Consider the following 22832-nt stretch of genomic DNA (forward strand, 5'->3'; position numbering starts at 1 on the left):
CTAAATAATTCCACACAACGCGATGTTTATTAGAAACCTCATGATCGACTGTTTTATTTATGATCTTGTCAATGACAGCAGCCCAAATTCCAGGGAATTAGTCTTTTTGTGTGTTTTGTTTTATCTGATTGCTGAGGAGTTATTTTCAGTTAGCCACCACGCTAACGTTAGCCAGCAACACTATTAAAAGGATAGGTCCGGATTTTGTAGTCTATTTGCTTTACTCCAGTCATGTCATTATCATACGAGGGAAAGTTATGTATATATTAGGTTATGTTTTAACCTTGATCCATCCCGTGTACTTGAATTACTGTATAGCTATAAAGCTCTACACTATGGCATACTGGATTAAAGTGGAGTGGAGTAATACTAGATTAAGTGAGATGAAATGTTAAATTTTACATTGTTGGTAAAAACGGAGTTGTTACATAGTTGAAGTAATTTAAATATTTTTAATGTGAAATATTTTTAAATATATATAGTCAGTGAAACATTTTTCAATGTTTATTAAACTTTGATAAACACCTTTGCTGAAGCATTGTCTGTTTTCTTGCAGTTTTTTAGTCTTAAAATGTCTTAAATTTTACAATTTGACCTTAAATGTCAAATAGTCAATAATTTAATTGATGGGGTCTTAATTACAACAATAAACGTTAGCATGTTATTTCAGCCATACTGATGTCTAGAGAAAAAGCCATTTACCTGTCTCACTTTCTGTGGAATAATTCTGTGGCCGCTTATGTGACGCGATATGTGAATGGCCCCTTATAACGGCAACTTTTTCTTTGCATATGGAATATGGTATGAGACAACTAGAGAATAATAATAATAATAATAATAATAGTAAGTTAGCTTGCCGGATTATGTTTTATTTTTGAGATCAGTTGCGGGCCGGGTGGAGGGGGAGGGGGGCCGCAAATGGCCCGCGGGCTGGCAGTTTTAGACCACTGTGCTAAGGGATTGATGTATGTCTATTTATGCAGCAGCATATCTTACATGCTCACAGCAGTGTGTCTTTGTATCTATTAGCAGTAGCAAGTCCATACTTGCTCTGCAGCAGCAGCAATAATCAACAGCATCAGCAGATCTAGTCCGCCAAAACCAAATACATTAACATATTAAATAACATGCAAAAACTATTCCAAGTGTGTGTGTGTTTATAAAATTGGCCTATAAATCAAATACAGATTAAAGCAGAAATACAGTATTTAACCTGTTCACTGTCAACCCCTCCACCCACCCACCTTTTGAGCTTAGATCTGAGCTTACGGTTTTTCTCAATCGATCTGACACATTTCTCCAAACTCGGATCACTGTTCTCAAAACAGTTAACACAGTGATCTGAACACTTTGTAATTGTCCTAAACAGAATGTAAGTTTTTATTCATTTCACACAAATTGCAAATCATGTGAACCATTTTCTCAAAACACTACGCACAATATTCTCAGATGTTTTCATAATAGTTCATACATCCAACCAAAACTTTAATATATCAGGAAAAAAACAATCACAGCTATTTTTATTGGCTTTACACAAATCACAAACTTTTGTGTACCATTTGTCCAAACACAACAAACAAAATTCTGGAATTTTTCAGGGTAGAAGGGTTCGGAGGAGAGGTGGATTTCAAATGAAATCAGAATTACCCTAATTCAGTGTTTCCTAATCCTGGACCCTGTGAGCCCTATCTGAGGGTATGGGGGATTCTGGATTCAGCCCCTACCTTTTTTTTTTCTTTTTTTTTTTGCCCGGCAATTTCTATATTCTCAAATGTCAGGGTGGCACAACTGCAAATATTTTATTATCAACTGACAAGGTAATAACGTTAAGGCTGATACTGTAATGCAACATCCAGAAGACCCAATAGATTATTGTGACAGAGTGAAAAGGGTTGTAGATATCTCTCAAATACTGATAAAAACAGCTAATTTCAAGTGTGGGTAGATATACATTCACAAATATTTGGTTGTACCACCTGACAAAAAAAAACAAAAAAAAACAAACAATTTAAACACTTTGAAATGTTATGTGACAACTGAAACTTGTTTACACATAGTTCATGACTCAAAATATATTTATACAGTGCCATCTATAAGTATAGGGACAGTAAAGACAAAATTGCTCTGTTAGTTGTGGTGTCAAGATATCTATAAATATGATTGAAAGATTAATATGAGGCAGAAGTACAGAATGTCACATTTTATTATTGACTGTTTCGACACTTTTTACACATTTACATTTACTTTCAGTTAAACCATCCTAATACTTATGCTCACATTAGGCAAAGGGATGAAACTCTAAAAGTGCTGTACTTCTTAGTTGGTAAAACATTTTGTGTTGAAACAGTCAATAATAAAATGTGACATTCTGTACTTCTGCCTCATATTAATCTTTTAATCATATTTATATATGTCTTGACACCACAGCTAACAGAGCAATTTTGTCTTTACTGTCCCAATACTTATAGAAGGCACTGTATATATTGCATATATATATATATTCGTTAGTGTTAAAGATGAACTGTTTGGCTAAGATAAGAGTGTGTTTAGATCACTGTGTTGACTGTTTTGAGAGCAGTTATATTACTTTGGAGAAATGTGTCAAATTGATTGAGAAAAAATGTAAATGGTTGGAATTCATAAATGCTTTGGAATACAGATCTAAGGTTGGTCTCTTTTTAAAGAAGACACTCAGCAGATTATGAAGTGAAAGCAAAAAATGAACTCTATAGAAGTATATATCAAAATATATATTTTACCATATGTCTAACCAAGTTGTGTTCCAAATTTGAAGTTGATGAGACAAACATTTAGGTTACTAATAAGGTTTTAAAGTACAGTTTCCATGGTATGGTTTAAGCTTTCGAATGATACCTAAATTATGATGATTTCTAAAATATGTGATTGGGAAAAAAGGCAATAAAAAAGCGTGCCAAGCGTACTGCTACTGGGACACTAACAGATAAAGGGATAGTTCACCCAAAAATGAAAACTCTGTCATCATTTACTCACTACTACCATAATACTATGGAAGTCAATGGCTACCGTCAGCTGTTTGGTTACCGTCATTCTTCAAAATATCTTCTTTTGTGTTCAACAGAAGAAAAAAACTCATACAGGTTGAGGGTGAGTAAATGATGATCGAATTTTCATTTTTGGCTGAACTATCCCTTCAAATACAAATCTAGTGTACTTTTTGAATTCTAATAAATTTTGCTTGTAAATGTCTCCTTGTATACCTTTATTAAGGAAAAAAGTCATTAAGTTATTAAGTTTCATTGTGCCCCAAAAGTTTACATTTTTCAACTTAGAGCACATGTTCTCCTTAGGAAAAAAGTAAGAATCAAGCCCTAATTGTTGGGAATTGAAGGATGAAATTATAGCTTTATCAGTGTTTAGCTGTAAATCTGGTGGTGGACAGTCTTGTGCTCTGAGCGGATTTACATCGACTTCTAGTAGACGCTCACTGAGCAGTTTTTAAATTACTAACTAATTAATGCTAAAGCAGGTTGGAAAACCTTGCTATTGGCACAGCTAATAATTTCCAACATTAACAACCGTAAAAGCCAGGGCTTCTTCATGAAAACAAGACATTGCAGGCCATTAAATGAAAAATGTGAACAATAAGCCACAGAGAACAGTCGCTCCTTGCAGTTGCATCAGTCTGTGACGTTATATCCATGGGGGAGCGGAGACGAACGGGCAAAGATAGATGGCGAGAGCTTGGGCTAGTTAATAAAGATCAGACTGCTTAGCCCAGTGGAGAATAAAAGGTGTACAAAGAGGACGCATCAAATCAGTGAGAACTCATTTAGAGAGGCGCATTAAACTCTGTGGGCTGCAGTAACAGAGCGTCTATGCTGCAGACTGCACCTGCGCTGTTCACTCGGGGGAACAGGAGGAGAACATTATGAGGTCAACTGTGCATTGTTTATTTTATAGGGGCCTGTGTGTTTAATATCCCTTTGGCATTGAATATTTATCTTTTACATCATGGGCCTTGAAAGCGGAGGGCAGTGGATGTGCTTTCCTCACGCCCGCAGGTTTAACTCATGCACGCAAATGTAATATTGTGTAAGGATGCAGACGTGAAATAAATGAGCCGAAATATAAACAACTGATACAATCGAATTCATAAATCACTCATTTTTCTAAAGTAATACTGTCCACCAGGGACACCAGGAAGGCAGCGTTTTTTTCCCTTTGAGCTTGTTGCATTTTCATATTATAGAAAACCCTGAATGTGAGGGAGGGTGAATGTCAATTCACCAAGTACAACATCTTTGTTGATCCTGGAACAACATTTTAATCAACCAATCAGATTTGAGGGACAAGTTTACAGTTTATGTCAAGTTTAGGCTTACAACCAGGGTTAGGTGCTTCTACATTCACCTATCATTTCCCTCTGATTTTAGAAATAAGTTATGGGTAGGGTTAGGTTTAGGGGTAGGGATAGGACTAAATTTTCAGACAGGAATGTTGTTCCATGTCTTACTTGGCAAAATCACGGTGTCCTAATGCCCACCTATCATGTTCATAATCCGTCAACAATAAGAAATGGATGGCATAAACATTGAGTAAACTATTCAGCCACTTAGACCTCACAACTTTTGTTCACATCTGATTCAGAAAGATCTGTGAGTCAGGCTGTTTTTAGATCTGTTAAATTTTCAGAGTGAAATAGGATATTTGACTAGGAAAAAAAAAAAAAAGAAGGGTGGGACTTAATTTGATCCATTGGGAATATAGTAGTTCTGTTATTTCCTATAAACCGGAAACTGTCTAAGTGAAACATTAATTTGCACTACTGTTCAAATGTTTGGGGTTGGTAAGGCTGCATTTATTTTATCAAAAAACAGTAATATTTTAAAATATTATTACAATTTTAAAAAATGTTTTCTATTTGAATACAATTTAAAATGTAATTTATTCCTGTGATCAAAGCTGAATTTTCAGCATCATTTAATGAATAGAATGTTCAAAAGAACAACATTTAAAATAGATTTTTGTAACACTATAAGGCCCCGTTTACACTAGTGCATTTTCATTTTAAAACGTCGTCTACACTGGCATTTCCACAGCATTTCAGAAACGATCTCTGTCTATACCACACGACCAAAAACACGTCACATGACCGTTCATGCACACTGGGCATGCGCACGTAAGTGTAAACAGTTTTTTTTTTGGTAGTATTGTTTTAGTACTGCTCTCTCTCTCTCTATCTTTTTTTATTCAATTACAGACAAGTACAATGCAAAAAGTACAAGACAAATATAGGGCATTGTAATACAGTTCCCTTTCAGTCGGTCACGTTCGACGTACGTCAGTAGTGACCGACGAATTGGGATATCGCTAGAGAGCCCTATCAGCTTCGAGTGAACTACAACAGGCCAATGAAGTTGGCGTGCGATATTTGCATAATGCGCACCGCCCCCGCCAGGTGGTATAAATAGGGGAGCAGATGCAATCGCACTCTGTCTTTCGCTTCGGAGCCAACCTGTGTGTTCCTGCTGTTAGTCTGAGAGTGACTTCGCAAGCCTTTGAAGAGCTTTTGTTCTACAGTGCTGGCTTTATGGCACCTTACAGCGAGGCCGCGAGCTTTCCCAGAGTGAGCTTCTCGAGCTGTTATACAGCTCTCAACTGCTGTTTTCACAGCATTATTTGCCCCGTTGGTTTGCGATTTGGGCCGGTTCCTCTGTGTGTGTGACTCAGGGAGTGAAAAGTGTACCTGCAGTCACATCGCGGCTGTTCCCTGTGTGCTTCGGCACAAAGAACAAGAGCTTCTAAAAGAGCTTCACAGACAGACACTGCGTCTTTTTCAAGACGTCATTCTGTCTGTGCGTTTCTGGAGGCGGTCGTTTCCTATCCTCACTGACGGCCACAATCACTTTCTCTCATGTCTGCTTAGCGTGCTGAGACTGTGTTTGTGGGTGGTTCATATTCTCTTGTAAAAAAAGAGAGCATGCCCACGTCGGCGCGTTGTTCGTCTTGCCTTTCTCGTAAGGGCTTGAGCGCTCAGCGCGCCGTGTGCCGTCGAGCTGCCGGCTGACAGCGCGCGTTGCCATGGCAACCTAGCGCGTTGTTCGGCGCTCTAGATGCGTGGTCGAGACTCGAGTGCCTCAAATGAGGTGGAGTCCCCTCACCTATTCCCCGATCTAGTTTCTCTTTCTGAATCAGAAAAGTACTACTTTTGGTGAATAAGCCAGGGTGACCAGAGGATCACAGTGGGGCATTACCTGCCGAGCCAATCTCCGTGGGCCCCCCACTCCTCTAGCGCATCGCAAACATGCTGTGACTGTGTTCGTGGGTGGTTTATGTTTGGTAAAAACATGGCCACGTCGGCGCTCAGCGCCGTGTGTCGTTCAGTTAGACGACCACGTTCACTCTCTCACATGGCTGGTAGCTTCTGGGTGGATTGCTGGTCCTTCTCATGGGGGACCTAACATCTTAGTCAGGGCTCCAGCAGAGGATCAGATGTCGACTGCTACATTGGAGAGAGGGTTGTTGGGCTCTGGACATGAAGATGAGGCTGAGCGTCCCACGGTTGTGATGTGCTCATGCTGAATCAGATTCAGAGTTAACGACCATGCTTTCCCGGGCCCCTGGGGGCGTGGTGTGACGCGTACTCGCCTTGCCCCGCCCCCTGTCTTAGCCCGGACGTGCATGAAAAACTTGGCAGTTTGGAAGCCTTTTTTGGTGTCAAATATGGAACACCAAAAGGGTCATATCTGCATTAAAAGTTTTTTTTCTCTCTCACTACCCTCTGTGGTGGGGTGGCAGTGCTACGGGCACACCACCTCTGCCCTGCATGGGTCTTGGCCCCCGGCAAGTCTGTGGAAGGCCAAAGCACTCATTGCATTTGGGTAGTTCTGAGTCGGGGTTGAGCTACGCATGATGCAAGTCATAGCGCAGGCCCCTGGCCAGACAATGTCTACCATGGTGGTCCGGAAACACCCCTGGCTAGCCTTGCAGAGGTGTGTCATCGTCTAAGTACGCTTTCTCGACGCTCATCTCACAAGCTGGCCTAAAATCCAGCCCGCTCAGCCCGCAGCCAAGCCACTTGGCTAGCGAGAAGCGGTCCTGGAGAAACTGGTGACCTGGAGCTGAGGTAAACAGTTCTTCGGGAGACGATGCCCGCATCGCTCCCTCCCCGGAGGAGGGCCGGGTGGAGAATTTTGGTTTGTTCCGCCGCTGGCTCTCCGGAGACCAGCGGTGCCCACGGAGTAGAACTGTTTTCTGACCCTCCAGGTCCCAAGAGGGCGCGGCTGGCAGTGCGCGAGGCCCCACCTCGCCACTCTCAGCCCCCTCTCACTTCGCCAGCAGGTCCCAGTGTGTTGGTCGAGGCCGCCTCCCATGTGCCGTCTCCCATTCACACTGCCACCTTGCAGAGTCTGACCACACTACGGGCCGCTATGCCGTCCGAGTCGGGTCCAGCACTCTACCTCGCTGCCCCACGCCCGGTACGTCTGTGGTCCATTTGGTCCCGCTGGTTCGGTGTCTGGAAGCCTGGCTAGCGCTTTCCAGCCCGTCCCGCTGGCTCATTTGTACCATCAGACTCGGCTATGCGATTCAGTTCGCCCGGCGTCCCCCGGTGTTCAGGGGTGTCCATTACACTCGTGTGTCCCTGGACAATGCACCTGTTCTCTGGGCGGAGATTGCTGTCCTCCTGGCGAAGGATGCAGTCGAGCCGGTCCCTCCAGCCGATTTGAAGTCAGGGTTCTCCAGCCCCTACTTCATTGTACCCAAGAAGGGCGGTGGGCTACGGCCAATCCTGGATCTGCGTGTCCTGAATCGGTCCCTTCTCAGGCTGCCGTTCAAGATGCTTACGCAGAAGTGCATTTTCAAATGCATCCGTCCCCAGGATTGGTTTGCAGCGATCGACCTGAAGGACGCGTACTTTCATGTCTCGATTCTGCCTCGTCACAGACTCCTACGGTTTGCGTTCGAGGGTCGGGCATATCAGTACAAAGTCCTACCCTTCGGGCTGGCCCTGTCGCCCCGCGTCTTTACGAAGGTTGCGGAGGCGGCCATTGTTCCGCTCAAGGAACAGGGCGTTCGCATCTCAACTACCTCGACGACTGGCTCATCCTGGCCAGCTCGCGGGAGCAGTTGTGCGAACACAGGGACATGGTGTTAGCTCACCTCAGTCGGTTGGGTCTTCGGGTCAACTGGGACAAGAGCAAACTCTCCCCCGGGCAGAGGATCTCTTATCTCAGTAGGGAACTGGATTCGGTCGCCTGGACCGCGCACCTCTCTGAGGAGTGCGTCCAGTCAGTGTTGACCTGCCTGAGTACGCTCAAGCGCAGGACGGCGGCCCCACTGAAACTCTTTCAGAGGCTCCTGGGGCATATGGCATCCGCAGCCGCAGTCATGCCGCTCGGATTGCTTCATATGAGGCCGCTCCAACACTGGCTCCGCGGCCGGGTCCCGAGATGGGCGTGGCAGCGCGGTACGTTCCGTGTCCCCGTGACACCGAACTGCCGTCGCACCCTCACCAAGTGGTCAGACTCTTCGTTCCTGCGGGCTGGAGTTCCCCTCGAACAAGTGTCCAGGCATGCTGTGGTCCACACAGATGCCTCTGCCACGGTGTGGGGGGCCACGTACAACGGGCATGCAGCATCGGGTCTGTGGACGGGGCCCCAACTGCATTGGCATATCAATTGCCTCGAGTTGCTAGCAGTACGTCTTGCACTGGGCCGCTTCCAGGAGCTGTTGACAGACAAGCACGTACTGGTCCGCTCGGACAGCACTGCGGCCGTTGCGTACATCAACCATCAGGGTGGTCTACGCTCCCGCCGTATGTCGCAACTCGCCCGCCATCTCTTGCTATGGAGTCAGAAGCATCTGAGGTCGCTTCGTGCCATTCACGCCCCAGGCGTGCTCAACCGTGCAGCCGACGAGCTCTCACGGCAGCCTCCGCTTCCGGGCGAATGGCGACTCCATCCCCAGGTGGTCCAGCTGATCTGGCAGCGCTTTGGCGAGGCACAGATAGATCTGTTCGCCTCCCGGAGACTGCCCACTGCCAGTTCTATTCCCTGACCGGCGGCACGCTCGGCATGGATGCCCTGGCAATCAGCTGGCCCCGGGGCCTACGCAAATATGCGTTTCCCCCAGTGAGCCTTCTCGCACAGCTCCTGTGCAAAGTCAGGGAGGACAAGGAGCAGGTCTTGTTAGTGGCTCCATACTGGCCCACTCGGACCTGGTTCTCGGACCTCACGCTCCTCGCGACAGCACCTCCCTGGCCCATTCCTCTGAGGAAGGACCTCCTGACTCAGAGACGGGGCACCCTCTGGCACCCGCGTCCCCACCTGTGGAAACTCCATGTGTGGTCCCTGGACGGGACGCGGAGGTTCTGAGTGATCTCCCGCAAGCGGTCGCAGACACCATCACTTCTGCTAGAGCTCCTTCTACGAGGAACCTCTATGCGCTGAAGTGGAACCTATTCGTCGAATGGTGTTCCTCTCAACCAGAGCAAGAGGACCCCCGATTATGTTCGGTCAGAACCGTGCTTTCCTTTCTGCAAGAGGGCCTGGAGCGAAGGCTGTCTCCCTCCACCCTCAAGGTGTATGTTGCCGCTGTCGCCGCACATCACTATGCAGTTGATGGTAAATCGCTAGGGAAGCACGATCTGATCGTCAGGTTCTTGAGGGGGGCGAGGAGACTAATCCTCCCCGGCCCCCCTCTGTACCCTCTTGGGATCTGACCCTGGTTCTTACATCTCTCCGGGGTCATCCCTTCGAGCCTTTGCAATCAGTCGAGTTAAAAGTACTGTCCCTGAAGACCGTCCTCCTGGTTGCATTGGCCTCGCTCAAGAGGGTAGGGGACCTGCACGCATTTTCGGTTGACGAATCGTGCCTGGAATTCGGGCCCGGTGACTCTCACGTTATCCTGAGACCCCGGCCTGGATATGTGCCCAAGGTTCCTACCACTCCCTTTCGAGATCAGGTAGTGAACCTGCAAGCGCTGCCTTCGGAGGAGGCAGACCCAGCCCTAGCTTTGCTCTGTCCCGTCCGCGCTCTGCGCCTGTACGTGGACAGAACGCGAAGCTTTAGGACCTCAGATCAGCTCTTTGTCTGTTACGGAGGCCAGCAGAAGGGAAAGGCTGTCTCCAAGCAGAGGATGGCCCACTGAATAGTGGACGCCATCGCCCTGGCGTATGAGTCCCAGGGCGTGCCTTGCCCGCTCAGGTTGAGAGCCCACTACACCAGAGGAGTGGCCTCTTCCTGGGCGCTGGCGCACGGCGCCTCGCTGACAGATATCTGTAGAGCTGCGGGCTGGGCGACACCTAACACGTTCGCTAGATTCTATAGCCTTCGTGTAGAACCGGTATCTTCCCGTGTACTCGCTTCCACCAGCCGGTAGACGCGAAGAGCCCGTTCTAGTGTCGGCTTGCAATGCCACTCCCGCCCCCTGGGCCGGATACGTGCATCCTTTTTACTCCAGTCGAGTTCCCCGCTTGGCGAACCCCGTCGAGTTCCTCCGCCTCCCCCTTCGGCTCGGACATTGCGGAGTGTCTGATGCCAGGCCAAACCTCCGTCACCGACGTTGACGTTTGGCTGGGTTCCACATGTCGTGACCCCTCCACGTGAGCGGTCCCATGTGTGTATTTGTCCACGGTCAACTCCCTACGGCGAGCCCGTGTCTTTCCCTAGCAGAGCCAGCTCTGCTGTCACCTGTCAGATGAGTCTCCCCCTACCCAGGTGGAGCCATCCCAGGGACTCCATATGCGTACTGCCCACGGCCAGTCCATATGTGTACTCTCCACGTAAATTCCTCCCCTACAGGTGGGTAGTGGTCTCCGCAGCGTCCCCTACGGGTTCGCTTCCCCAGTGTAGTCTAGTTTACTTAGTGGGTATATCGGAACAGCAGTAGACTCTCTCGGCGTAAGCTCGCCCCCTTCCCCGTCCCACTGGTGCGCCGGGTGGCTAGAGCTTGCGCTGGGCACTGGAAGGGGTTCATACTGTGGCGCTTTATTTGGGATCCCAATTCGTCGGTCACTACTGACGTACGTCGAACGTGACCGACTGAAAGGGAACGTCTCAGTTACGTATGTAACCCTCGTTCCCTGAAGGAGGGAACGGAGACGTACGTCCCATCGCCACAGTTGCTGTACCCTCGCTGTAGTGCAGACTAGGTTGTCTCCTCAGCGAAAAACAGAGTGCGATTGCATCTGCTCCCCTATTTATACCACCTGGCGGGGGCGGTGCGCATTATGCAAATATCGCACGCCAACTTCATTGGCCTGTTGTAGTTCACTCGAAGCTGATAGGGCTCTCTAGCGATATCCCAATTCGTCGGTCACTACTGACGTACGTCTCCGTTCCCTCCTTCAGGGAACGAGGGTTACATACGTAACCGAGACGTTTTATATACAGAGTATATAAAACAAAAAGTAACAACAACAACTAAAATATAAAATGAACGTACTGTATATAAAAAAAATAAAAATAATAATAATAAAAACAAATAGCAAAAAAAATGAATAAAAAGTGCTATATATTATTAGGGCAGTTGGATGAATTTGAAAAGCTTTAAAATTTGTATTGTTTTTATAAGCTTTTTGTTTTGTGATTGTTTGAAAGAGTTTCAAAATATATTGTGAGATCGGTGTTATAAAAGGTAATATATGAGGGTTTCTTTTGAGTTATTTTTGTCTTATGAATATAAAACTTTGTCAAAATAATTAAAAGATTAATAACATCATTTCGCTTTTCAGAAAAATATGGGTTTTGAAAACAAAGTAAAATGTCATGGGGTTCTAAATTAAGTTCTAAATTAAGGTTTTTTTTTTTTTTTTTCATTTTATGGTCTTGTCTATTTTAAAGTCAGTCCAAAAAGAAATAGAAAAAGGGCAAAAAAAAAAATATATATATATCAATATCTTCAAATGATGTGTTACAAAAAGTACATTTAACACAGTCAGTATGGATATATCTACTAATGGCTGCATTTACAGGATAATATCTATGAATAATTTTGTATATGATTTCTTTTACTTTATTAGAAATAATATATTTATATGGTAATGTCCAAATGCTGTGCCAAGATATAAAATGAGGTTTAAGCCATTTGATTTACATGGAGGAATGGATCCGACAGTAAAGGAATTTCTTATAAAATTGTTATTAAAACATTTATCAAAAAAGGAGACCATTTACAAAAATTTTGTAAGGTTTTATTATTAATATCTAAATCTATGAATTTAGATAACATTATTATGCCATTGGGGACAGCCTTAATTACTTTGTTAAATTCTTTTTCATTCACAAAAAAAAAAAAAAAGAAATAAAATTAGGGTATGTATATAATTGCCAATTCTTGTCAATAATCTGGTTTACAATTAAAATGTTGTGCTGAACCCAATTCTCCATGTACAATGATTTCTTATTATGAGTGAAAGTTGCCTCTTGGTCATGCAGGCAGCTGCAGTATTAAAAAAATGCAGAGTTTAACTGCACAATGGCTGCTAAAAGTGCCAGCAAAGATTACAGTTCAGTCTCCATGTTATTGTTTACACGGTCGCCAAGGATACGCAGTCGCAGAGCGAACGTGGGCAGCCATGCCATCATTTTCAAAAGTCTCCATTTTGGTCCATTTACACTGAAACACAACCCTGGTGTTTTCAAACTAAAACGGGCTCTGCAGCGTTTTCGAAAGTCTCCATTTTTGAGGTTCAAATACGCCGGAGTAGTGTAAACGACAGGCGTAACTAGCAAAAGTTATGCGTTTTAAAACGAAAACGCACAGGTGTAAATGGGGCCTAAATGGTTTTACTGTCACTTTTGATCAATTAAATGCGTCCTTATCGAATAAAAGTATTAATTTCTTTCAAAAAAAAAAAAACAACAACTATATAGATCCCGAAAATTTTGAACCGTAGTGTACATAGGACTACAAAAAAAAACAAAAAAACAAAACAATAAATAAATAAAATAACATCTCATTTCAGAATTACTCAAATATAGTCAAACCAAAAATTATTCAGACATTTTTTATATTTTTGATATATTTTTACTAGTAGGTGCAGGATACTATAGTTCATTTATATAAGTGAGAATAGCAAAATAAAGTAAACTGTGACATATTATACCCAAAAATTCTTCATACAGTAGACTACCAGTAAAATTGATAAAAATTTGGGACCAAAAATTATTCAGATACTTTGACCTGACCATGTTTTGTTCAAGTGTTATCTGACATAATTAAGATTAATGTTTTCTGACGCAGTTTAACTCTGAGATCTTGTCATTTTTTATTACCATTTTTTTAAACTATAATGCATAAACTGCAATAATTAATGAAATGTTCAAGGTGTCTGAAAAAATGTCTTACTAAGTTTATGTATGTTGATGGATTCGGTCGGTATGCCTTCCCCTCCGTCGCTCAGCGCTCGTATCTGAATGACGTAATCATCATCTGCAGGTAGAGTGAGCTCCACTGAGGTCAGATTTGTTGTTATTGAGTTAATTTCTTTATGCCGGTTCCTTCTGTAAGTCACCTGGAGAGACCAAATGAGAGAGGTGCTAACAACCACTTAGATTTATTCAGCACAAGCTATTTTAGTCGATAAAGGAAGTGAAATCAAATTATCATACACTGTGGGGAACCGCAGTGTTTATTAGCACACCTGGTGTTTTTGCTATACCGTACGGCATATACGTTGTAGATATGCGTTAGAAATTAGTTTTATTTTTAATTTCCGTTACCACTAAGGTGGGTATTGGTCCAACAAGAGAAATAATATAAGCACTTTAATATCGTTGTTTCCTAAATGCTCACCGGAATAGAACAAGCTAATAGGATTATGTGAAAATAATGCCTTACAGTTTGGCTTTGAGGTTTACATTGCTGGGAAGCACTTACCTGATACCCAGTAACATCTGACTCCATCTCCAGAGAAATGACAGGCTCCCAATGAACAGTGAGCTTAGAGCCAATCAGGTTCCACTCCACGTTCAAAGGTGGCTGCCCGGGTGCTGAGGGGAAACACAGCCATTACTTACTGTCCATGTGATGACATCACTGAGAAAGACATGAGAGAGGTGCCTGGCTGTCTGTTTGTTCGTTCATTATGTCCTTTTCTTATATGGATAGTTCCACTAAAAATGACAATTCTATCATTTCAAACTTCAAAAAAACAAACAAACAAAAAAAAAGACTCTCGTACACCAAGTTGTCCATATGATTTGTATGTTCTATCACAAGTCTTTTGAGGTCATATGAATAAATAGCACACAAGTTGGATGCACTTTTTTGAGCTTCCAAATACAGCGCCCCATTCACTAGCATTATAAAGCTTGGAAGAGCCAGGATATATTTTAATATGACTCCGATTGTGCTCGTCTAAAAAAAAAAAAAATAGATAGTCATATACACCTAAAATGGCTTGAGGGAGAGTAAATCATGGGATAATTTTCATTTTTGGGTGAACTATCCCTTTAAGAACTGCTTTAAAGGTACCTTAACAGTACTTTTGCTGGTCACTGTATTCTTTAGTTGTATGAGAAAAAGCAGCGTGAACATTTGTTTAAATATCTATTTGTGTTTTCCATAAAGAAAAAAAAAAGTCATAAAGGTTTGGATCGACATGAGGGCGAATGAATGATGACAGAATGTTTTAACCAATAATCCTTTAAATATATAGACTACCGTTCAAAAGTGTGGGATCAGTAAGAGTGTTTTGAAAGAAATGAATACTTTTATTCAGCAAGGATTCATTAAATTGATTAAAAGTGGCAGTAAAGACATTTACAATGTTACAAAAGATTCTATTTCAACTAAATGTTGTTCTTTTGAGCTTTCTATTCATCACGTAACCCTGAAAAAATGCATCACAGTTTCCATGTTTGATTCTTGCGCATCAAATCATCATATTAGGATGATTTCTGAAGGATCATGTGACATTGAGGACTGGAGTAATGATGCTAAAAATTCAGCTTTGCCATCACAGAAATAAATAAATCAAAATATATTAAAATGTAAAAACAGTTCTTTTAAAGTGTAACAATATTTGACAATATTACAGTTTTTTCTGTATTTATGATCCATTAAATGCAGCCTTAGTCAGGGTGAGGTGGAAGTGGATGACACTCAAAAACATTTTTTTTTTTTTTTTAAAACGTACCAACCCCAAACACTTTGAACAGTAGTATGTCAGACAGGTTTCTTTATCTTGTTTAAACAATAAAATTGACAATTCTACATTTACAATAATTCTACAATTGTAGACAATTCTACAATAATAATTTTATTATAGAGGCGAGGCCTAAATGAATGGATAATTGAACAAGTGTATACTCACGGGACTTTTTGGTGGTCACATTGATAGTAGGAGAGAGAGGGCCAGTGCCCGCCGTGTTGAAAGCGCTCACTGTCAGGAAATACTGAGTGTATCCTCTCAGATTACTGATGTTAACCTTGTTCTGATTGGCAGACACTCTGACTTTGCCCATGGTCTCTGGTTTTGTATCATCCTCCCAGTACACCACCTGATTTCAAGAGCAATGGAGAGAAAGCACAGCCTGTAGAATCTAAAGATTCAAGGATATAATGCTTTGGTGCCATTAAGTTCAGTGCAGTAGAATGATTATACAGGAGTATTTCACATTGGGTTTGGGGTGACATGGATGAAGAGTTTCAAAGAGGAATGTGTAATGTGTTCTCTGTCCTCAAAAAAGATGAAGAAAAGCCATTTTGCCCATGCTGCAGAGAGGGCGCCCAATGCATACAGTAAGAACAGGGTGCCCTATTCTTATTTTCAAATGGAGCGTTTCCATGGGTACAGAGGGAACTTTGAGGTGCAGCGTGGGAGATGACAGGCTCTGACAGAACCCACGGTGCATTTCAAAACCGGACAGAGAGTCATTTCCATTTAGAAGAAGGGACGCACCTCATAGCCCAACACTCTTTCTGGGGAAGCGCTGAGAATGTGCCAGCTCACTTCAATTTCAGTGGCAGAAATGCTCCTGGCCCACACGCCGTCTGGAATGCCACTGGGCTCTGAGAGGAAAGAGAAAAAGATGAATACATAAAGACAGAAGAGGAGAAATGAGAAAATGAAACAAGACTTGACAGAAAGAGAATAGACTAAAAGAAAAGAGTAGAGAATGCAATGAAGAGAGATGTAAACAAGACAAAAATAAGACAAGAGATGAGAAGAAACGAGCAGAAATGAGACAAGAGGAGACAAGCAGTGACGAGACAAGACGAGGAGAAAAGAAATGAGCAGAGACGAGACAAGATGAGAAGAGACAAGCAGAGAAGAGACGAGAAGAATCGAGAAGAGAGGAGAAGAGCTGAGATGAGCAGAGACGTGACGAGAAGTAAAAAGAAGACAGGAGAGGAGAGGAGAGACGAGAAGAGACAGGACAAGACAGTATAGAAAAAGCTACGAGGAGAGAAGACCAAAATGAGAAAAGACTGAAAGAGAAGAAACAAGAGAACAGGGTGCATTAAAGAGAGAAGTAAATGAGACAAAACTAAAAGAGATGCGATGAGATAAACCAAGAGAAGACAAGATGAGAAAATACAAAATCAAAAGAAGGGAAGAGATTAGAGGAGACGAAAAAGAAAAGAACTAGGAAGAGAGAAGCCAAAACGAGACTGAAAGGAAAGAGAACAGAAGAGAAAAGAAGAGGAAAAAAAGAAAAGTGAAAATGATATAAGACTTAAAAAAAAAAAAAAAAAAACAAGATGAAAGGAGATGGAATGGAGGAGAGCAGTCCAAAATGAGATGAGACTAAAAGAAAAAAGACAAGAGAAGAGGATGCAACAAAGGGAGATGTAAAAGAGACAAAACTGAAAGAAAAGAGATCAAATGAGAGAAGACAAGATGAACTCATGAGAAGTGAAGAGACTAATGGAGGCGAGAAGAACTATGATGGAACATGGAGATAAGCTGAAATGAGACAGAGATGAGAAGAGAAAATGAGACAAGAGTGAAAGAGAAGAGACGATGAAATTAGACAGGAAAAGAATAGACAAAAACAAAAGGGACACAATGAAGAGAGATGAAAATGAGACAAAACTGAAAGAGATGAGATGAGATAAAATGAGCTCAAGAGAAGTGAAGAGACTAATGGAGGCGAGAAGAACTATGATGGAACATGGAGAGAAGCTGAATTGAGACAGAAAGAGATGAGAAGAGAAAATGAGACAAGAGTGAAAGAGAAGAGACGAGATGAAATGAGACAGGAAAAGAATAGACAAAAAGAAAAGGGAAGAGGACAATGAAGAGAGATGAAAATGAGGCAAAACTGAAAGAGATAAAAAGAGCGGAGAAAAAACGGAGATGAAAAACGGAGATGAAAAGAGAAGAACTAGGATGCAACAAGAAGAGGCCAAAACGGGGCTGAAAGAGAAGAGAAAATGTAAGATTAAACGAGACAAGTCAGAAAGAGAAAAGACAGGATGAAACAAGACAAGGCGAGAAGAAGATGCAATGAAGAGAAATGTAAATGAGACAAAATTGAAAGAGATGAGATCAAACGAGAGGAGACAAGATGTGAAAAGATGAGATCAAGAGAAGGGAAGAGACTAGAGGAGAGAAGAACTAGGATGCAACAAGGAGAGAAGCCGAAACGGGACTGAAAGAGAAGACTAGAGCAAGAATAGTATGAAATGAGGCAAGAAAGAAAGAGAAAAGACGAGATGAAACGAGGCGAGGTGAGACAAGAAGACCAAAACGAGACATGACTGAAAGAATAGAGATGAGAATAGAAGATGATGCAATGAAGAGAGATGTAAACGAGACAAAACTGAAATTGATGAGATAAGATAAAACCAGAGTGACAAAATGAGAAAAGATGAGATCAAGAAAAGAGAAGAGACTAGAGGCGACAAAAAGAGAAGAACTAGGATGCAACAAAGAGAGAAGCCAAAACGGGGCTGAAAGAGAAGAGCAAAAAATAAGATGAAATGAGACAAGAAAAAAAACAGAAAAGGTGTTTCACCGAGACGAGGTGAGACAAGAAGACCAAAACGAGACAAGAGTGAAAGAATAGAGATGAGAAGAGGATGCAATGAAGAGAGATGTAAACGAGACAAAACTGAAAGAGACGAGATCAAGAAAAGAGAAGAGACTAGAGGAGACGAAAAGAGAAGAACATAGGATGCAACAAAGAGAGAAGCCAAAACGGGGCTGAAAGAGAAGGGAAGAGCAAAAAATAAGATGAAAAGAGACAAGAAAGTAACAGAAAATGCGTTTCACCGAGACGAGGTGAGACAAGACCAAAACGAGACAACATTGAAAGAATAGAGATGAGAAGAGAAGAGGATGCAATGAAGAGAGATGTAAACGAGACAAAACTGAAATTGATGAGATAAGATAAAACCAGAGGAGACAAAATGAGAAAAGACGAGATCAAGAGAAGGAAAGAGACTAGAGGAGACGAAAAGAGAAGAACTAGGTTCCAACAAGGAGAGAAGCCAAAATGAGACTGAAAAAGAAGAGCAAAAATAAGATGAAACGAGACAAGAAAGAAAGAGAAAAGACAAGATTAAATTAAATGAAACGAGGTGAGACAAGAAGACCAAAATGAGACAAGAGTGAAAGAATAGAGAAGAGAAGAGGATGCAATGAAGAGAGAAAACTTAAAGAGATGAGATGAGATAAAACCAGAGGAGACAAGACTAGAAAAGACGAGATCAAGAGAAGGGAAGAGACTAGAGGAGAGGAGAAGAACCAGGATACAAGGAGGAAGCTGAAACGACAAGACTAGAAGAGAAGGGATGAGAGGAGAGACAAGTCCAGATGAGAAGAGAAGCACAATCGTCAGCGCATAAATCAGAGGCTGATGAAAATCATTTGTAAATGCCTGATGCAAAATCTTTTGTCTCTAAAACTGTAAATTACTGGTCTTTATTTTAACACGATAGTTGAGTGACACGAAGGAATATTATCTGTACAGGAATTCAATTAATGCTGTAGCTTCCTGACACACCAATGTCTTCCCATCACTCCACGCTATAATAGCTCATCTAAAACAGATCCTAACCAGTTCAAAGATTCCCACACTGTTGCTTCAAATGCTGAGCAAGCTATTTAAAGGTTTCAGAGCTAGAATCACCTGACATTTACAACAGAACATTATGTACAGCCATTATAATACATGCTTTACTTTGTAGTTACTGCAAAAAGAAAATTGCCAGTTTGCAAAATACCAAATATACTTCCTGTTAAGAAATGGTAAATTATTGCTAAAAGAACAGAAAATTGCCACCAATAGTGTTGGAGAAACCAATAAAATTATACAGCATTATATAATCTAAATCTTTAGCCTATCTCTCTTTGCCTTGACCATTTGTTACAAATTACTGTTCTTTCAGTGCTGCACATAATATAGTGCTTGTGGTAAAGGAATCAATTCCAGCTTTTATTCTTTGAAAGTTTTATGCTCCTTACAAAAGACAGATAAGTATAGAAGGACAGCAAAGAGAAAAATCCATTAAAAAAGCTGGAAATTACAGAAAAAGGTATTTGTATGCTGCTCATAATGCGACTGACAGTCTCACCATTCTCAGCTGAGAACACAATGGTAACGGGGCTGAAAGGTCCTTGGCCTTTGGTGTTGTAGGCACCCACTTTGACGCTAAATGGAGAAAAGGGCAGGATGCTCTCATTCCGGTACACGTAACGGGACTGAGCCGGTACGGACGTGACGGCGTGCGTCCAGTTGACTTCCCCCAGTGGCCGGAAAGCGATGATGTAGCCAAAACCATCTCCATTTTGTAGGTCTTCAGGCACAGGCTGGGAGGGAAACAAAAAACTATAGTGATATTAAAACATACAGACCAGATTCTGCCTCAGGTTCACACCCAGTGCCTTTCCAAATCCCACACAGCTTCTGCAAAGTGACGCAACCTCTCGAGAGCGCAAATGAACCGCTTTCTAATATACAACCAAATCTGAATTGAATGCCATTACGGGAGTAAAGGGCCCAGATGGAAAACAGGCTTGGCTTTGACTGAGGTAATAAACACCCCCATTCAATTCCATTTAATTAGCCAAAACTATTACCTCGCACAGAGGGAGTGATAATATAGACAGATGACTTACCTCCCATGTTATTACCAACTCTGACTTGGAACCACCCCCACCTCCGACATCGGTTGGGGCCGTGTCAGGAACTGCGTACAGGAGAATAAAGAGAAAACCGCCATGTTTTCAGTACAGCAGATAGATGCAGCCTTCCTCATTGTTTCTTTTCTTTTTCTTATACTCAAAGCCTCATTATCAAGTATCAAACGAAACAAAGCTCCGGTCCCTTAGCAACTGCTTTTAAAAGATTCTGTGGGCAACGTCTGAGTTAACTGGCTTTGTTTTTAGTGAATTTCAGCATTTGCCAAGAGTCTCTCAACAATAACGCTCACAGAATTCATTCTATGTTATACAAAGAGGCACTTGAGGAATGGACATTTGAAGAATACGGGCACTAAAAAACATTGGGGGATTCAACCTCAGACAGCACACCCATGGGCCGCCTACACTTGCTCACTGACCATCTGATACATACTTCATACAAAACTGGATTGTGCTTTCTCGATCTGGCAAGCTCTGTTCTGATTGGCTGACTAATCTGATGGGGAATTTATAGCTTTTGAGGATGAAATTATCACTGGACTTGCCAAAGTTTGCCATCTTAGTGGCATTATATCCAATCAAGAATACTGCCAGTTATGTCTGTGAAATAGTCTGTACTTAAAGTCGGGTGAAACGGTAAACACGTCATCAGAGAAGAGATGAGATGGTGCTGCAAGTGGGAGGGGAAGTTATTTTGATTAAGGATAATGAAAATAATGTGCATGGATATATCATTTACAATAAACACTACGGTATTCCATAAATAAGAATTGTCAATTTTGATTTCATGATGACTTTGCTTCTGACCACTTTGTTAATTTGACAACAAAATTACTACCAAAAACGTTAGTTGTTTTGATTAAAGTTTTATCATGGTTTCCACAAAATATTAAGCAACACAAACATTTTCAACTTTAATAAAATTAAGAAATGTTTCTTGAGCATCAAATTCAGCATTTTATAATGATTTATTTGGAGAGACTGGAGTAATGATGCTAATATTTCACAATAGTACTATTTTAATGTATTTTTGCAGCATTTTTGAGCATAATAAACTTCTTTTAAAAACATTAAAAAACCTCACCAACCCCAAACTAAAAGTAATGTTACAAACTGTATCTGCCGTAATGATTTGAATGCAGTTACATGCTAGTCAGAATGTGCTCTTTCTGTAACAATGCACTAAAACTCAGACAACAAATAACTAAACCATAAAGAATTCACAACACTGTATTACAATTATAGTGTACTCATTACAATGTTATTTCAGTAGATCAGATTAACACAACAAGGCCAGTTTCACATGCAGTTTAAATGTTGATGTTTAATTTGATATATAAAAATGTTTGAAAATTTGCTATTATTTTGCCTAAAATGAATGAATACGACATGACAAAAACAATTTAAAGGGATAGTTCACCCAAAAATGAAAATTATCCCATGATTAACTCACCCTCAAGCCATTATAGGTCTCCTTCTTTTTTGGATATATAATATATTTAAAAATATCCTGGCTCTTCCAAGCTTTATAATGGCAGTGAATGGGGGGCGTGTTTTAAATCCATCCATCATAAATATAATCCATACGGCTCCAGGGGGTTAATAAAGGCCTTCTGAAGCAAAGCGATGGGTATTTATAAGAAAAATACACATATTTAAAACTTTATAAACTAAAATAACTAGCTTCCGCCAGACGACCGTACGCATACTGCGCAACTTGACTTGTGCCAAATGAGAAACCCCCTGACGCGATGTATGACGTAGGACCATAGGGGTATCGTAAGCTTAGATGCCTCTCACTATTCAAACAAATAGGGCTGTGCAACAAACTCACGCTCCTCTTCTCTTATATTGAAATCCTCTGAAATTTCTGTTTAAAATTTCTCATTTTAGACCGGTGTTTTGTTTTGCTCTATCCTCCATGCTTCCATGTTCACCATTGCGTTATGCGTCGGGTCAGGGGTTACTCTTCCGCCGCAAATCGATGCATACGGCCGTCTGCTGGAAGCTATTATAGTTAATAAAGTTATTATAGTTAATAAAAGAAAGCCTTTATTAACCCTCTGGAGCCGTATGGATTATTTTTATGATGGATGGATGCATTTTTTTTGGAATTCAAAACACCTCCCCCCATTCGCTGCCATTATAAAGCTTGGGAGAGCCAGGATATTTATAAATATATCTCAGATTGTTTTTTTCTGAAAGAAGATAGTCATATACACTTAGCATGGCTTGAGAGTGAGTAAATCATGGGATCATTTTCATTTTTGGGTGAACTATCCCTTTAAAGGTAATTTTCTCATATGACTTTAATGAAAAAATGCGTATAAATGAACACTGTTGGTGACTCACCTGCATCTTCAGTTCTTGTTTTAAGAGATGCAGGACTCGGTTCCCCCACGCCGACGCTGTTTCTGGCCAGCACTCTGAATTCGTACTCCACCCATGCGTTCAGATCCACCACCGTTGCCGTCAAAGTGTTGCCATCAATCACCTCCGGAACTGAGCAAACAGAAAAGCCCCGCTTTAACCGTAAAGACCTGGATTACACAGCACCGAAAAGTCAACAACAGGAGCCCAATTTTGAGCCAATGTTTACAGTAAGCCAGAAATGTCACGAAACATAAAAACTTGTTCTGTTCCATGTCTCTTTATGGGTGGGATGTTGTTTCAATAAATTCGAATTCGAGCAGCAGGGCAAAAGACCAGATTAAGTAGTCTTGCATTAGTACTTAGAGGCCCTTATATGTAC

The 22832-nt window shown here is 41.9% G+C and overlaps 1 protein-coding gene across 1 annotated transcript in view; it reads right to left on the reverse strand.

Annotated features, from left to right (window-relative positions):
- Nucleotides 1-22832, reverse strand: part of cntn3a.2 (contactin 3a, tandem duplicate 2) — a 105244-nt gene that overhangs the window by 5268 nt on the left and 77144 nt on the right. The window contains exons 16-22 of the mRNA XM_051880688.1: nt 22433-22582; nt 20057-20127; nt 19513-19747; nt 15890-15999; nt 15302-15488; nt 13864-13976; nt 13333-13498 (exon numbers count right to left, since the gene is read on the reverse strand). Coding sequence (XP_051736648.1) covers nt 13333-13498; nt 13864-13976; nt 15302-15488; nt 15890-15999; nt 19513-19747; nt 20057-20127; nt 22433-22582 — 1032 coding nt within the window. The remainder of the gene's footprint in view (nt 1-13332; nt 13499-13863; nt 13977-15301; nt 15489-15889; nt 16000-19512; nt 19748-20056; nt 20128-22432; nt 22583-22832) is intronic.

Source organism: Ctenopharyngodon idella, chromosome 22 (assembly GCF_019924925.1).
Source record: "Ctenopharyngodon idella isolate HZGC_01 chromosome 22, HZGC01, whole genome shotgun sequence".
NCBI classification, from domain to species: Eukaryota; Metazoa; Chordata; class Actinopteri; order Cypriniformes; family Xenocyprididae; genus Ctenopharyngodon; species Ctenopharyngodon idella.